This window comes from Pholcus phalangioides, unplaced genomic scaffold (genome assembly GCF_987345545.1).
Source record: "Pholcus phalangioides strain wild (caught in Gottingen) unplaced genomic scaffold, Ppha-v1.0 ptg000003l_1, whole genome shotgun sequence".
Classification (NCBI taxonomy): Eukaryota; Metazoa; Arthropoda; class Arachnida; order Araneae; family Pholcidae; genus Pholcus; species Pholcus phalangioides.
In genome coordinates, this window is record NW_028301596.1 from 55199850 (window position 1) to 55218757 (window position 18908).

The following is an 18908-nucleotide window of genomic DNA, read 5'->3' on the forward strand; positions in this document are numbered from 1 at the left end:
AACAGTACTGCTAGTACTGTTGAAATCTGTGAAATTTCCCAGCAGCAAATCAACGAGAAAAATCCCCACAACTCACTCCAGTAATAGCCTGACGAATACCCTCTGTCAAAGAAAATCCTCTGGGAAAAGAAAATATTTCCCGTTTCTATACTTGAAAATACCTTGTTCGAATATATATTCTTTATTTCGATTTTTTTCCCCTCTAACTTTCTATTGAATATCGTTTGTTTTCCTTTCATTTTAGAGCTTTTATGTGGAAATATTGGAGCAAGTTGTTATCAAATTTTACTATAAATTTCGTTCTATATATATGTAGAGACAAGCTGTCAAATTTTATATTCTCTGATCCTCTGAAAGGAAAATGTTGAATGGAAGTTAGAAAACATCAGAATCACTTGAAGTTTTGTAGAAAACTAATTTGAAAATTCTTAAAAACTTCCAACTAAACATATTGAAAAATATATTTTTGGATTGAAATATATAAGTTGTACCATAAAAATAAAAATATAGATCCATCAGCGTCTTATACCCTTGTAGAGATTGATCTTTGTTTGGGCATTAGATACTTGAGTTGTGTGTATCTGCTCACTCTATTATCTATTTTATGAACATCAGATGAACAATTTAGTGTATAGCAGAGCTGGACATATCTCCAAACATTTATATGGCCGGTCGGGTATTTAACATAAAATAATAGATGCCATAAAAATATTATTACTAGATTAACTTGCTGTAAAAACTTTTGAAAACAAATTTATTTATTTGCATAAAAAAATATCGAAATGATAATAATTTAAAATAAAGTCCAAATTTTTGAAACGAATACGATAATTTAAAAGTAATGTGGTCACCAGTTAAAAATCTAATATTAGTCAAACAGCTAATTATTATTTTCCACACTGTTGGCATCGGAAAAGAAGTCGCCAAGTTACATCTCGCCTCGCCTATCGAATCACAGCCGATTCACAGTACGGGACTGGATGACTAGATCATGTGAGTTTTAGTAACCGGGAAAAATCCTGGTAAAAACCGAGAAATAACGCAAATTCACTGATAAAAACCGGGACATGTGGAAATTTTTTTTTCTGAAAACATTAAAGTTTCGAATCGTGAAGCAATTACCTGTTGGTACCAATAGCCTGGGCCTTGTACGGTTTATTTCAAGTGTACCCTTCAACCTTTCCTATTGCAGACTACTGAAACTAAGTGAAAATTTTTGTGGACGGCATAAATATGAGAAATAATTTGCGAAACAATGAAAAAAAATGTATTAAGTCCTTTACCTTCTGACTTGATTACATTTCATATTTTTTCAACTCTACTACTATAAATACGAAAAACCGCTTTAAGCTAGGACCTCTGCTGTCACCTATTGAATTGAATCAAAACTATCTGCTCTGATTCTCAACATAAAATGGTTGTTGGTTTTAAACCAATGTGGAGAATGAGAATTTCTTTAGTTTCATTCTAAAATTTTATACCAACACGTGGTATAAAACTATATACAGGGTATTTATTATTAAAGATCCATAAAAGGGAAACTAGCAAATTACTGGACAAAATATTATCAAACTTGATAACAGTTTACCGGAGGTCATGAGATTCAATTTTCCGCAAAAAGAAAAAAAATTCAAAAACAGACCACCAGTGGGGAATGGTTCTGTATGCAATATTGTTAATATTGTTTGCGCAACCCCACAAACGGCTTCGTTTTAGGAACGATTAAAAACATTTTAAACCGATGTCTTCATGTCTTATTTCGTTAAACAATATTGCATACAGCGCCATTTCCCACTGGTGGTGAGTTTTTGAATTCTTTTTGCAGAAACTTAATCCCATGACCTCCTGTAAACTATTACCAAGTTTGATAACATTTTGTCCAGTAGTTCTCTTTTTATGGTCATTTCAAAGTGGAACATCAATTATAAAGACCCTGTATATTTTTATTTTTTATGCTACATACCGGCATACATTTTATGTAGCAATGACGCATTAAATTTACACTGGTATGCGGAGTAAAAACAAATAACATGATATTATAACACATTTGTTCGCTTTCTCTCTGAGTACCGGTTTGAAACTAACAACTAACTTTAAATACAATACAAATACAAATACAACGCCACAATAGGCAAATTGCACAACGAGGTGGCTGACTTAAGAACATCATGGATCCCCGAGCCATTTTTTGGAGGCCCCACCCACTACTGCTACACCACACATGAACCCCGCCCACCCCCCCACCCCCCGCGGAACCCCCAACGAATCGGTACATGCGGGAATGTGTGCGTGTACGTGTAGTGAAACCTGACGTGAAGTTTTTTGTTTCTCTGTAATGCTTGTTATGTGTAGTGCTGCCATCTGCCACCAGTTTTTCTAACTATGACTGAAGTGTTATGATTGAATGATTTATCGTTGTAGGAACTGTTGTTCTCTGTGGCGAGACTTTTTAACGGGGAGATCGGCTCGCATTTGCGCCTTGAAGTTGGGAACCACAGAAAACCAACTTCAGCCGACCAAATGAGAAATCATAGCACATTAGTTTGGTTTATGTAGTAGCAAAGATTTCATATGAGCGCAACACGGTGATATTAAACTATATATTTTTTATTTTCATTTACTGGTGTAAATTTTACGTTCCAAAATACGTCACTATCATTTTTTGCTTATAAAAAGTAGTCTAGTAGCATACATAAAAAACATATCAACCTGCAGTTTGAAGCATAAAATTTATACCGGTATGCAGCGTAAAAACAAATATTATATATTACCATGACATATTTTGTTCGTTCATGCTGCAGACCGGTTTGAAACCAACAACTATCTTTATTTATAAAATTATAAACGATAGTTTAGTTTTTTACTTGATGGATGGCGGGAAGAGGGGGCAGCCATATTTTATTCCGATATTTTTGTGTAGAAGCTAGAAGGGAAAAGCGACATAAATATATTTTCTACAATTTTTGAATCAATCGCCCAAATTTTATTCCTTTCGGATATTTTATGTACTGAATAATACTGCCATATAATACATAATGTTTTGGGAACAATATATTTTTGCGTTTTTACGAAAAGTAAGAAATATTTTCTTTCCATCAGGATATACTATTTCTCAGAAAGTGAGGTTTTCCGTTTTCCAAAAAGCGCAGTTGCACAACATGATTTCATTTTGACGCCAGTTGCAATATATGATTCCATTTTGAGCCAAGTTGATGATTCCATTTTGAGTCCAGTTAGTAATTCAGTTTTGAGTCCAGTTAGTAATTCAGTTTTGAGTCCAGTTAGTAATTCAGTTTTGAGTCCAGTTAGTAATTCAGTTTTGAGTCCAGTTAGTAATTCAGTTTTGAGTCCAGTTAGTAATTCAGTTTTGAGTCCAGTTAGTAATTCAGTTTTGAGTCCAGTTAGTAATTCAGTTTTGAGTCCAGTTAGTAATTCAGTTTTGAGTCCAGTTGGTGATTCCACTTTTAGTCCAGTTGATGATTCCATTTTGAGCCCATTCTCGATCACACCGGGCTGCTTAATATTAGGACCGTGAGAATAGATCCAAACACATTGACCGCACAATTGCATCGCGGCTGCCAAAGAAAGCATTGAAAAAGAACAAAAGTGTTTATAAATTTTTACATTACCTATATAAGCGCGTCGAGAAGGCGGTCGAGAAAAAAAAATACTTGCCATCGAAATTTTTACATGCCCCGGGCATCAGTCCAGTCCTGGTGTAAGCAGTATAATAGCAGTATCTAATACCAGCCAATTTCAAACTTTTTCAATAAGATTTAACTCTTTCACGGTGTCAACAGCCTTAGACATGTACAAAAAATAATTGAGTATTTTCAGAAAAATAACCTGCAATATTATTGATAGTTCATATTATATAAATATACTTATATAATGTAAATATGTTTCATACGCTGAAATGGAAATTTTTACTTTCCTTTTTGCAGTTTTCAGACCAACATTATCAAATGAATCATTTTTATAGTTTAATTTTGATTAATTTACAAACATCTACAATATTTTACTGAATTTATTTCATTTTTAACTTTTTATAAAAATCTATATTTCAATAAAAATATCGATTCCAAATAAAATAAATAACTTTAACTTCAACTTAATAACAACCAAAATAATTTTGGTTATAAACAATTATAATTTAAATACTTTTAATATAGTTAGTTCGTTTCTTCAATTTATGGTGGTTTTTAAATATAATCACCGAAGCAAATTTAATTTGATATTATATTATATTATTTCTTACTAACAATAAACGTGTTTTTTAATGTTTATAAACATCGAATTACTATAAAAAAATTGTATACATAAGTGATAATAATTATTTTTAAAATAAATAACAATTATCTATACAAAACAAACAATAGTGATTTTTAAAATTACAAATAGTGATTTATAAAGTAAATAATATATATATAAGGATTTATATACAATAAATAAAGTAGATAAATACATTCAAAGAATATTTTTTGACAAAATATCATTTTTACGGCACTTTACTATCATAGAAAAACTAAGATTGTATATTATATTTTTGGTTAGAGCTGATAGTTTTTTTTCACCGGTTCTGAATATCAAGTACTGTATATTATTTTTCTTTTCAAATATTCAGTTGTTTTCGTAAATTCGAACCCCTCCAAATTTCCCACGTACATATCTTCCATTGCTCATGTATTGGAAATTGCATGACATCCCGAGCAACATACTGACATGAAGGGAGGAGGGAACGATGTACTTACATCGAGAATGAATGCGCGTATATCACAGCAATACTAACGCGTGAATTCTTTTCGGGTATTACGTGTTGCAAATAATTCATGAAGGATTCGTTTCTTATAATAATAATAGTAATACACGTAAAAAAAATATTTTCCTTTTATTTTGTTCTTGAAATTTTAGAGCTGGTAAAATTGGAAGAAAGTGAAGTTGGTGCTGTATCAGCACCGTCTGATTTCAAGACACGAAGAGAAAAATAAAATAGAAATTGCTGAGTGCGGATTCAGCGTTTTTAAAATTTCTCTAAGGAAGATGCGCCTTGCATTAATAAATAATGTCTTATGCATGTCTCAGAAAGTTACATGAAAGCAAAAAAAATATTCTTCATATATTTTTTTTTAAACATAAAAAAATTAACTATTTGGGAAAGTCTTCAAAGAACTCGACTTGTTTCCATGCCCTCAGTTGAGATTATATCATCTTTCTTCCAAAGGATTTGCATAATTATCAGTTTAGTGCTGATTCAGCATTACTGAATGATGAAACGAAATTGATATTTTTCGCTCCCTTAAACTGAATATTTTACATATTTTCCGTATTTTAGTCATGTATGTTTTTTATACTTGCTAAACACGATTTATAATGTTAAATATGTGGAAACGCATTTTCTTTTTTGTTATACGTCACATATTTTATACGAAAGAAAAAAGGTAAATAATATGAAATGTTAACATTTTGATGTAATATCCAATGTTTTTGTGATGATTTGCTATTCTTAATGTGTGGAAGGAAATGTATTTTTATGTATACATTTGAAGTGGTTTAAAGGCTAACGTAAATTTTAGCTACTTTTGCCCTGTGGTGTTACTTTGTCCCAAAACGAAAAGAAAGTGATTGTACCATGCGTGCTATACACGCTGATTGCTTTGGGTTCGCATAGTAACCGGTGATTAGGCAAGCCTACCTTTAACAGAGTTCTAACATACGCCGCTAGGTGCAGCAGTGCTGTTTTAATGTTTTAATTATGGTTACATGAATGAATCAGAAAACAGTACCGACAACTCTAAAAACGGGTCACTTTGTCATGATAAAAAGTGGGATCGGAAGCGGAAAATACTTAAGTCAACACCGTAAACTGACGAACAACAGGTCTACAACGAAACAATTATTCAATCATTACACTTCACTCGTGGTTAGAAAAACTGATGGCAGATAGCAGCACAACCAATAACAACCATTAGAAGCAAATTTCACGTTTGGTTCACAACACCTACACACACATTACAACATGTACGAGATGCATGTGTGGTTTAGTAGTGGAAAAACTGGCAACAAGTCTGTTAAGGAAAACGAGCCATTGGAATAAACTCCGGCTAAACTGTGAAAACACAATCTCTAAAGAACAATCTGGAAGAAGGAAATTATTGTATTAGTTTCTTGGACAGAAAAATATTTTCCAGGACTGGTTATGAGTGTAGCAAAAACTGATAATGTTGTGGAATATATAGAGCCTGTAAAAAAGCTTGGAAATGGCCCACAGAAAAAAAAAACCAGCTTTTTCTACTAATGGTTTAATATCAAGCCTCCAAAATTAACGGAAAGGGCACTTTTTTCTGTAAATATTGCATATCCAAAAATAGAAAATTTTTTTTTAAATTTTTAAAAGACTGATATATATAAAGATTATACTTATAGGTACCGTAAGAGTAAATTATGTGTATTTTTGGTTTGATATGTGAGAGTACTTCTTCTTGAAAACCAGTGGGCTCCATCCACTGCTTCAAGCATATTTTACAGTATTTTTAAAATGGGAATATTTGATTTTGGGAAAAATTATCCTAATTTACGGGCTACTTTTTCCCAAAGTACAAATGGATAAATTTCATAAAAATATTATAGAAAGTATATTTGTTATACTAGAGAAAGGTTTAGGAAAACCTAAAAATGACCTTAAATGTCAGTATTTAATATTTGTTATTTTCAAATAACAAATATTAAATACTGACATTTAAGGTACCACAAGATTAAACGAAAAATTGCATAAAAATGGGCCAAACCAACCAGTTTACGTTACCGAAAAAAATCATTTGAATCAGGAACTGTTTTGAAACTCTTTTATTTTTCTCACTTGCTGCCATCTATTTTCTCCAAAGATAAGTTCGAATTTCTTCCCTCTAAGGAACTTCTATAAAGCTGTCAACTGGTTTTGAGCCACGAAACCACTATAAAATTTCGTTTAAGCTAAAATTAACTGGTTGCAAAAACATCTCAATACCAGGGAATCAGGACCACATTTGTGAAGCTATTATTTTCATGTCGCAAGACTTGTTCTACCTATCTTTACAGTTTGCAAGTTAATATCATCGACGTGACTTCTAATATGCGGGAAAATATTGAGCTTTTTGTTTACCAATAGCAACACTGAGCCACGTTTTCTTCACTGAAAACGAGAGAATAAGATATAAAACACAAAATATTTACAATCTACTTGGGAGGAATTATTTGAGAAATTTCCTCGATACAAGGCAACATTCCGATGTGCTTCGCTCAATTACTTACCTCTAATAAATACTGATTGATGCTCGCATCGAAATTCAATGTTGCCTCAAAAAAGCCATCAATAGTAGTGTGATATCAGAACGAAAGAATTCATTTCAGGAATTTTCGTAAAGGAAGCGTAATTAATCAGCATTAATCGAATAGTAATAATAGTAATTAATCGAACTCAAATTCATTGACGCATATATTCAACACAAATTCTCCATGAATAAGTTCTGATTATAAAAAGGCGTAAAATGTGAGAATCAGTTCAACGAATTGCAATCATCTATAGCAAGCCGTTGTGGTGGACGGACTCGTATCGTGAGTACCCGAAACCGATCGTAGCCCCCCGCTCTGTCCCTATAGGGGATATAAGCTGGTCACGCAGAGAGCTTGGGCCATGGCGGAAGAGTGATGCGACGCTCGGAGCATCAAGCACCGAAAGACCACCAGTGAGCAAGCACACACAAAATCGAGGTTGCGTGGGCAGGTGCATACGCACGTCGCCAGCAGGCCTCGAAGGGGGGGGGGGCCCCACGAATAACTATAGACACATAAGGGTTCAAACCCCACCGTCGCCGCAGTGGTGGACAGATGAAGTTGGTTATCAATGGTTCCCGACTTTTCGAGGCGCGAATGCGCGCCGATCTCTCCGTTAAAAAGTCCCGCCAAAGAGAGTAACAAGGCTACAACGGAAAAATCTTCAATCATTACACTTCACTTATAGTTGGAAAAATTTTATGGCAGGTGGCAGCACTACACATAACAAGCATTACACAGAAACACATTTCACGTTAGGTTCACAACACGGACACGCACATTACAATATATACCAGTTCATTAGCAGTTCCGCAGAGGAATGTGGTTTCGTGTGGTTGTGGCACATGAGGTGCATGTGTGGTTTCGTAGTAGTGTTTATAGCAATACTGTCAACAAGTGTTGCCCTGTGTGGTGTCATTTAATACGATTAAAATCCATCACCATTCTTAGAATTCTATCTTCGTTCATCACTGTTTATTCTCTCGATGTAATTTTAATACTAATGAAATATTCCGAAAAAAATTTTCAAACAAATAATCCGACATCTTAGATGAAATATTGTCAATTTAAAAATTAAAATATGTCCATATTTGAATAAGGTAGTCTGAGAAATTGAATCCTCAACCCAGTATTTGATCATCCAAAGAAAAACTAAATTGAATTTTTAATTCTCCTCATCACGCATAATGGAAATATGTATACTAAAAGAGCTCACTCAAACATCTCAAAATTAAATATTTAAATTTTTTTGCTTCTTAAAAGTGCTTGAAATGAGAAATTTCCGTTTCTATCAGAAAATTAAGTGTATGCAAAGCTTTTGAAACTGAAAGATTTTATCTTAGAAAAAAAAGTGGATATGTCATTCAAAATTATTATATACAATTGAAATTGATACAAAAACATATTCACAAATATTAGTTTACTCTAAATAAACAAATAGATAATCTTTTCCGTGAAAATTCTTACAAACGGGAAAAATCGGGGAAAAAACTATATTATTCTACAATTGGAATCGCATATTTCTGAAAAAGAGAAGGAAATCAATTAAATTATTTCTACTGATTTAAAAATGTTTATACATGCGTGGTTTATATAACGTACAAGTATGTGTGCATTTTACATATATACATATATGCATGCTTTAAATATTATAACAGTTTATATTGAAAAGGTTATTTTCGATACGCTTCTCCAAAATTTAGAAACATCGAGACTATAATAATCCTTCTATCATTCCTATCTCTATCATGACAGAGTTATTAATTAAACAGTATATAGATAATATTATGCATTACACAGAGTACACACAGGTATTTATTCACTACTTTTAATTATATTATTTATTCACTAAATTTAATTTAAAAAATTTTAAGATCTTTACAATGTAAATTGTTAAACTGCAAAAAAAAATATTGTAAAATTTTTATTTTATTTGTATCTTCATTGAACCGTCATCGTATCCAAATGAATTGTTTTTCAAAGATGGTTACTTGAAATAAATTGAAACAATTTTTTATGTAAACCCTGTGCGTTAAAAATTCCAATTAATGAAACGTAAATTTCTTTTTGAAAAGTAATTTGGAAAAAAAAAAATCCACATTTCTTAAACGTTGTATAAGTATTTGCCTGGTTATTGAAGATGTGAAACTACGAGGAGTTGTTCGACGTGGCCCGTCGACCATTTTTAGAAAATAGTTGAAAACATTGTGAAAGACGATTAATTCTAGAAATAATGAAAGAAATATTTTTTTAGAAATTATTTAATTACGAAATAAATAATTTCGAAATTGATGAAAGAAATAATTTCGGAATTAATGAAATAAACAATTTCGGAATTAATGAAATAAACAATTTTGGAATTAATGAAATAAACAATTTTGGAATTAATGAAATAAACAATTTCGGAATTAATGAAATAAACAATTTCGGAATTAATGAAATAAACAATTTCGAATTTCCGGAATTGATTGAAGAAATAATTCTCAAATTAATGAAACAAATAATTCCAACATTAGTGATAAAAATAACTTTTAAATCAATGAAATAAATCATTTCATAATTTGTGATAGAAATTATTTCGCAATTTTTGAATGGACAATTGCATAATTATTGGAAAGAAATGTTTTCAAGAAAAATTGAGAAGGAAATAATTTTCGAATTATTCAATAAATAACTAAAGGATCATTTAAAGTGATTTCAGATTAAAATTAATCAGGATCAATTTAATTAATCAGAAACTTTTCCAGAATTATTGAAAAAAGTTGTTTCAGAATCAATTAAAACTGATAATTAATAGAAAAAATTACTCCAGAATAAATTAAACTCTTCAACTATTTTTCCCCTAGTACGACTCGGGACCCTTACAGAAACTTAAGAAGTCACTGTAAATTATATGAGTAAGCCCTTACAAAAATATCTCTGTGTATGTATTCTTCTTGCAGTATTATAAATACCTCAGTATGCGTTGGTGGCCCGCGGGCTTCTTAGACAACTTCAATCTGATCCACGGTATCTGAAAGGTTGAAGACCCCCTGTCTTAGGGGGATTGATGTCGATATTATAGGGATCTACGGCCACTTTCGGTCAATGTGCGAAACTTCACGGAATTCACCGTGGCATAGATGAACTGAAATTTATATCATTCTGATACATGACATAACATAATATATTGTCAATCATTCAAATGGTGCATGGTTTGGATTTAGATAAGAAGAAAATTCTCTTTGATATTTTGGGAACATGCAAATAAATCGAAAAATTCTTTTGGACTTTTGGTTCGGGCAAATATATTGATAAACAACAAAATCGATTGAACGTCTTCTATTCGAAATCGGTTGCCCGAAATGTAAATCTGTCTGTCTACATGGCGTGAACAAAAGCATACATCATGAATACACCCATTTCATTCACCTGAAAAAAGACCTAGAGAAAAATATTTCCTATCTCTTCTTTATGGCTCGTATCCTCCAGAGAATCATTTCTTGCTCCTTTTTCTAGCGGAATCATCCAATTATTTAATACTGGCGAACCAACACAGGGTGCTCCATAAATAAATTCGTGAACAATTCAGAAATGATGAAAATTTACTTTAAAGGAAAAATATATTTCTCTTTTAAACTGAGGATCTCAATTAAAATTCTCGTCGATAGAGAGGGACTTCGTACTTTAAAAGCGTGGAATTCTCTTGAAAATTACGTTTATTTGAATTTAGACAATGCTCAAAATGAAATAAAATTTCAAAAAAAACCAATAATATCTTTTAGCTTTACGAGTTTATATCTATAGTAAAACCTCTCTTTTACTGACACCGGCGGTAAAAAAAAATTGGACCGTAAAGGAGGGGTGACCGTTAATCAGGGGTTTGAAATGTATATACTTTTATTTTGTAAGGGGAAATTATTATTTGGGCGTAAAAGAGGGGTTTCCGCATCTGGGGGGGTATCCGTTAAAAAGGGTTTTACTGTATACATATTTCTTAACGATGAGTTACAGTCGACCCCGCTTAATCGGATATAAACGATTCCAGCACACAATATCCGATTATGCGGGGGGGGGGGCAATTCAATTGCCATTTCACAATGTCAGTACAGTTTGTATAAACGAAAACTGATGAAGGATCAATATTATATGCATATTATACGGTTATAATACATAATAACCTGTTATTATGCATACTTATTAGTCGTCTTCGAGGTTTGATAAGTTTATCACTTTTACCAATGAATATGCATAACACCCACAGGCATCGTTGGTAAATTCGATAAATACTAAAAAAAAATTTTACTTTTACCGGAGATTATGCACAATAGCCAAGTGTCGTTGGTAAATTTTACGAGTTCTTGAAATTTTTCGCCTTTATCTGTGATTATGCATTATACCTCTTGTAATTGGTGAATTTGATAAATATGAGAAAATTCTTAATACGGCTAGCATGTGTGATGAATACAGTGTGGACCCCGCTATAATGATAATAACCAATTTTACGATCGTACCCCGATATAATGATAATAACCAATTTTACGATCGTACCCCGATATAATGATAATAACCAATTTTACGATAGTACCCGGATATAATGATAATACAATACATGTATGAATTATCATGTATAGTACGATTATATATAAAACGATTTATCATGTTTATCAACGACGCGACGCTTGGGCGCCATGGAAAATCGCTGGGAAAAGTGATAAATTTAGGGAAATTTATCAAAATTACCGGTGATTATCCATAATAAAGGGATTTATCACATTTACCATAACACATATTTAAATAATTATCTCTTTACCTGTTATTAATTATAGAATATAATTATTGTTATAATTATCTCTTAAATTGATAATATTTATTAATTTATAGGTTTCACCAAGTATTATTGAACACGAATAAAAACGATTTGGTTCATAGTTAGTGATTCTAAAAATTAATTAATATTTTCGGTTTTTACCATTTTTTTAATTTATTCCAATTTATTGCATTTAAAAAAAAAATTACAACTAAATTTCATGAGGCGTGTTGTTTCTAATATGAAAAAGATTCGAATATTAACATTGAACATATAATAAATTTATTTTTTAATTTGAAAAATTAAAATATAAAATTTTTATCGAGAGAACATTTCAAATTTTATGCACTTATAATCATACTAATTTACTTTCCCCATTGGAAGTATTATTTAATTTTTTTAATTTTAAATTTTATTCACTATATTTAATCACGTTATATACAGGTGTTTATAGCGATAACTAAATTTATTAATGTATGGAAATTTGATTAAAAACAAATATGTATCTTTAGATACTTAAACATTTTATCAATCACTACATATTAAGAATTTACGAGAATTTCCAAACAATTTCACGAAATCTAATCATATCACCTTCGAGCTATTTAAATAAGATGAAAAAGAGATGAACTCTTAAAGATTCTTTTTACTTATTAAATATTTAAAAAAATTAATCACTGTTTCAAGTCAAGTAATTAAATTCTTCGCCATTTTCAGTGAATGAAACATTCAATTTTTCATCGCCATCTTCATCGATGGGAAAACAAAATTTGTTTTTTTATTCGAAACGTTTTCGTCTTTTTCTTTTTAAATGCATATAAGGTGAAGAAATTTTAAATTTTTTGATGTTTTTTGCGGGGAAATCTTGTTACACATTTTTAATTAATTGTTTGAATATTATTAATTTCTTTTATCAGTATTTTAATTGATGGATTATGCAAAAAAAAATTTTAATGGACACGTTTTATTGGCTTAATTGCGGGTAAGTGAAAAAAGAATTGAGTTAATTTAGGAAAATATTGATTTTTCTTCTAGTTGTTAGGTAATAAAAATTTTAAGGTAACAATTTGATAGAGGTTGTTTATGATTTCATGCAGGAATAATGTTGGTTTGTGGCTTTTGTTGTCAGGAAATGCAAAAATACCATCTAACTAAGGTATTTTTACAAATTTGATGGAGCTTCGCCCATTTTTACCAACCAGAAAATTCCGAAAACATTCGTTTCAACGTAATATTTATTCAGATTCAATACAACCCACACACAAGCATCAACAAAATCTCTTTGACATACCCGCTTCTATATTGCAAATGCCAATTCTTTTCAAAGCAACGTCAAATTGCATTAATTCGCTAAAACCAAACGCAAAAGTCGGACACGAAACTCAGCCTTGAGGAACGCCTCTGTTAATTAAGAGTGGAATAACAAAGTAAAAGTTATAGATTTAGGCTCTTCAGATTAATCAGTCTTTAATTATTGTCTCATTGAGTGTTTTTATTGATTTTATTCAATTAGTTTTCGTTATTTTGCCAGCACTGCGGTACAAGGTGACGTTCATTGCATTCCTCGTCTTGATGACTTGCAGCTGGATTGTCGAAACGCGTTACTTGCCTACGAGAGGTGACAACTCTAGGACAGAGCAGATAAAGGAGCTTCTCAGAACTGTAAGATAATACACATATTTGTTGATTTTTGATTATATTTACCATCTAATGGCATGGATATCGTCGCATGTCACAATAATAATGAGAAAAAAACATCAATTTTCGATTCTTGAAATGAGTTTCTGATTAAACTGGTACCGGGAAGCTATTTTACTCGAAGATCGAACAAAAAATATGCTCAATCTGGTTGACATTTCTATATGAATAATCAACTGTTTGCACTTTCAACCCAAATAAATGACGTTTCAGTTTATCTTTTATGGGCTGTTCGGTCGTTTCATTTTAGTGAGTGGCCATTAGTCATTCAGGAACAAATTCTGAATTCTTACCGTCCAGGAATTAGACGTGAAGAATCGAGTTTGTGATGTTTCGATACCCAACCTTTTTTGAGCTTTTTTTTGAAAAATTTCATATAAATCAGACAGATTTTCTTAAATCAGCTAATAAAAATACAATGGAACGTATTTTTGAACAATCTACTTTTCACCGCTCGGAAATTGATACACAGAATCTTCACTCTTTCTTGAGAAGATACATTTATCGGGCTGTTATAACAATGGTCTGAACCTGTGTTCCCCAAAGTGGACAATATCGCCCCCTAGTGGGCGATGGAATTTTCCAGGGGGCGATAGAAGGCACAGGTATAACATAGGGTCCTATCGGTTCGCTTGAGTTGGGGCGATGAGAGGAAAAAAAAATGAAGGGGGCAAAAAGTTTGAGAAACTATGGTCTAGACCTAAAACCGAAGTACAGTGTCCCGTCGATATGCTAATTACTTACGCTAACACTTGAAAAGCATTAGAAATGACATATTTCCTCCCAAAAATGCTGCTGAAGAAAGTCTCACACTATGCTGCAGAAGCACACGCGCAGGGGGGGGGGCAAAGGGGGTATCGCACCTCCCACGCAAGCCAAAATTTATGAAAAATTCAATTGCTTTCGTAAAAAATTTTAAATATTAAAAGAAAATATATATTTTATACGCGATTTCAATCAATTTTTCTGTAATTTAAATGCATTCTAAAGGTTAATAACTCTCAATTTCTCAGGAAAAAATCTCTGGTGCCCGTTCCCAAACCATTCATGCATCCTCCAAAAGTCGATTCTGCGTCGCCCCTGCCGTGTTGGACACCAATGATTTTTCAGTAGATTATAATTTTTTTCGGGGTGGAACAGGAAAGGTTCAACAAATAACTCATCTGGTGAAAAAATCTGGGAATTCTATTGATAGAAATTTGATTAAGGGTTAGAGAAGTTGTGGATGGGGGTAAGTCATCTATCAAATGCCATAAATCAAACATTGACAATTCATTTAGAGGAAGAAAATAAATGTGAACGTGAGCATAGTTTGTCTTCAGGAGAGTCTTAACGATAGTGGTGGATCAATGAATGTAATGGCTGAAATCTGAAGTCACGGAAATGATCGTTGAAAAGATTATCATTGTTTATGAAAATAAAGACATCATTACGGTCGTTGACTTGACGGAAAATATCAAGTAAAAAAGGGGGAGGGGGATTCTTTTATATTTCTGAACTGAATAGTACTATAACGCATGGAAATTTTGTTCCTCCTCCTCCCCCCCCCCCCCGTTACGTTAAAGACTTCGCATAAACTACATAGCCGGCCCTACTTAATCGGATAACAGATGAACGGATGAAATCTTCTGAAACCAAAATATTTTCCCAGACAATGAAGTTGAACGCTTAATCGAATGAGTTCAACAATTCCCCCCAGCTAAATCGAATTCTTATAACAAGATACGCAGGATAACTGCTAATACACATCAACCACTATGTATGTAATAATTTTATTGGACCAAACATTTGTTGTGATTAACAGCAAATATGTTATCAAGTTGAGACTTGGAAAAAAACCTAGACTTGAGAGTTTGTACTGGCCTCGAAGTATCTAAGTTGTCTTTAGTAGTATACCACGGGATATTTACGGATCATTTGAGTGACGCGCGGCGCAGCTCCAGAACACTTAAGCGGCCCGCTATACATTTTCAGACAACTTAAAAGATCCGCGGGACATTTAAAGATCAATAAAGATGTCATTATGAATATTTCATGTTTCTATAAAAAGTGGTTGATCACGTAAGCATCATTCAAACCCACTCCCTTTCATCAAAAGTAAGTAAATCCCATCCCGAACCCCCCCCCCCCATGACGTAACACTCGATTGGCCCCTAATTGCGTGCAATGAACAATGTTGCCTAAAACTTAAAACTTGTCTATTAAAATAACATTGATTTTGAGAAAATGGTGCTAAGTAACTCATTCTCTCCATGAGGCTACATTACGCCATTTTTCGAAGTATAAATTATTGTAAAACAAATATCAGAAGTTAATTCAGCTTTTTTATATCTTTTACTCAAAATGTTCTATAGTTAGAATCATATGTAAAGCTTCAGGTAAATTATTTTATTTCTTCGGGCCAACAAGTGAAACAAAATTATCCCACTTTACGGTACCGCCAAATCGATATATGAGAGCTCGATTAACCCAATCGAACGAGTATTGTATGATAACATTGTCTATTTTATAAAAATAGGAAATTTCGAGGTTAAAAAAAAAATTTCAAATAAAAAGTTATATCATAACTCACTGAAGAAAAACTAATTTCACGGCCGAAGGATTTTAATCTTATCTCTGGTCGAATAGAAATAAATAAAACAATTTTTTTTTTTAATTCATTTACTATAAACACAATATTCTGTCATTTTTTGTAGCGTTCAGTCTTCATATAGATGATGATAATTCTGGACTCGATTTCTTATAATAGAAAATATTTCGTTACTTTTTTTTCCTCACCGACTTCGTGTACACTGCTTCCCGAAATTTAAGCTGGTGAAAGTAAATTTAAACTCTTTTGCTTCAATTTACTTTAAAGTCAATAGCATAGACGAAAAGCGCACAGCAAAATCAAAACTTATTATAATAATGATTCCATTATGAGCACCGCACCCACCCAAAATGAGTCTTTACCTACGTGTAATTAATTGTCGTTTTCTTGTATACACAAAGAAACGTTGGTAAATTCTTTTAGATATGTTTTTAAAATGCGTATTTTTTATATCTCAGTGCATATTCATTTACGAAAAAATATCCCTACATATGTATATACTGCATATGTAAATAACTTATACGTATTTTGTTATTTAGGCATTTTTATTTTCCAGTGAGTCGTAGCTGCTCGTTAACGAAATACCAGTAACAAAAGAATTTTTTCGACGATATTTCTAGTAATTCAGCCTAACTATTTCTAAAAATATTGAACACTTTTGAAGCTATCTCTAGAAATAGCGTTACAATAAAACGGTTGATGTTTAGGAAATATTACAAACATCTCCTTGCTAATTCACTAAATCCCAGTAGCGGGTAAAAAAACCGAGATGTTATGAAAAAGCAATATTCATTAAGAGCTATTAAGAGCAATATTCATTTGATAAAAATTATAAAAGAAAGTGATCGAGCTTTAACCAACCTTCAAAAATATGCACTTATTCTGAAAATTCTTTGATTTTATGCATTTATCTGCATTAATGCTAAAAAGGGCCAAACTGTGGCAATCCGGGTACTTCTGATAACGGTGGCCTGGAATTGACCCGATCCCAAGGAGCCACAAATAATTAAATTTTGGCATATAATCAATTTATAATAATTGCATTATTACACAAGTTGAACTATAATTGAAACAGTAAACGAAGAGGTATCCTACAATCAATTTTTAGCCGCTTTTCGGACCCGTAATATCTTAGGTTTTAGTCAGTTTTTCTTTCTTCCAATAATTATAAATGCCTTTTTAGTGCCTGCCGAGTTCAATCATTTTTTATGCTTAAACTTCCTATCTCTATTGATTATATTCGGTTTCACCAATTGCTGGTAAATTTCTTTTTGTCTAGTTTGTCTCATTCTTCGTTTTAATTTGAATCAAGCAGGGTTTTAATGAATAAATAGTGCAATTTTGTGAAGGTAAAGTTTACGAATGTCGAATTTATAATCGTTATTGTAGTCCTGTATATAATGAATATTTTTTCCGATATATTATCAATCCCCCTTTGCAATGTATTTTTAATTACATCGATATTAGAGTCATAGTCATCACCCAAACTGTAATTGCATATTGTATTACTGACAGTACTCAAGCAAAATATATTGATCAAAGAAAGACTGGGGATATATTATATTATTTCAATTCATCACTCATTGCCACTGCTTCAGATTTCCATTTAAGGTTTTTTAATGGAAAATAACGGCCAACTAATAGTTATTTGTTCATTCTTTTGTGTCGAGGAAATTTCGATTTTCCTACTCGCGTCTAAACGCCATCTATAAATTTTTAAGAACTCGTTTCTTAACAAATTTATTTGTAAAATATTATTGTTCTCAATATATACTATTGTCATTTCAACCTCTCAGAAAATAAAGTAGCTGCAGATGGCATGCAGCCGTATACAGGGTGTACCAAATCGTTTGCACAGCAAATATCTCTGCATCAGTTTGAGTTTAGCAACATACTTCCAATAACAAAAAGTTTTCAAATGACGTTCAGTTACGGTGAGCTAAAAGTTCCAATTATGGAAATGTAGATTCCGTCTTGAAAAGTCATTAGCAAAGAATTTCATATTTTTAAATGCAGCATTTATAAAGATATGAAATAAGGAAATATGGCAAATTTTTTTCTTTTATTTTTGTTTCGAAAAGAATTCGAAATTCGGTGCTCTTATGCTGTGTAAATTTTCGTTTACATTCATGACCTAAATTTTTTTGCTTGTATGACGCATAGTTTCGCGCAAGTTCGAGATATTGTACCGAAAGCGTCATTCGGAAAATCACGCTATTACCTTACGATACATTTGTATTTCTTCTCAGGTTCAATTATTCCCACAATAAATCGTTAGCCATGACGTGAGCAGTTTTCAATGCTTTTTCAACTACATTCATTTTAATTTCAATCTGAATTAAATTCTGTCTGTTATGTAGGTTTCTTCAGAATATTTGACATGTTAATTTTAGGACCACTATGGCGGTCGAGTGGTCATAGTGACAGACTTGCATCGGGAGGACTCGGGTTCAAACCCCAGCGTTTGCCATAGTGGTGGTCGGTTGAATTTGTTCCCAACTTCGAGACGTGAATGCGAGCTGA

The 18908-nt window shown here is 32.2% G+C and overlaps 1 protein-coding gene across 1 annotated transcript in view; it reads left to right on the plus strand.

The window, feature by feature from the left end:
• Positions 1–18908, plus strand: part of LOC149088910 (uncharacterized) — a 76926-nt gene that overhangs the window by 35230 nt on the left and 22788 nt on the right. The window contains exon 2 of the mRNA XM_089253186.1: positions 13629–13759. Coding sequence (XP_089109312.1) covers positions 13629–13759 — 131 coding nt within the window. The remainder of the gene's footprint in view (positions 1–13628; positions 13760–18908) is intronic.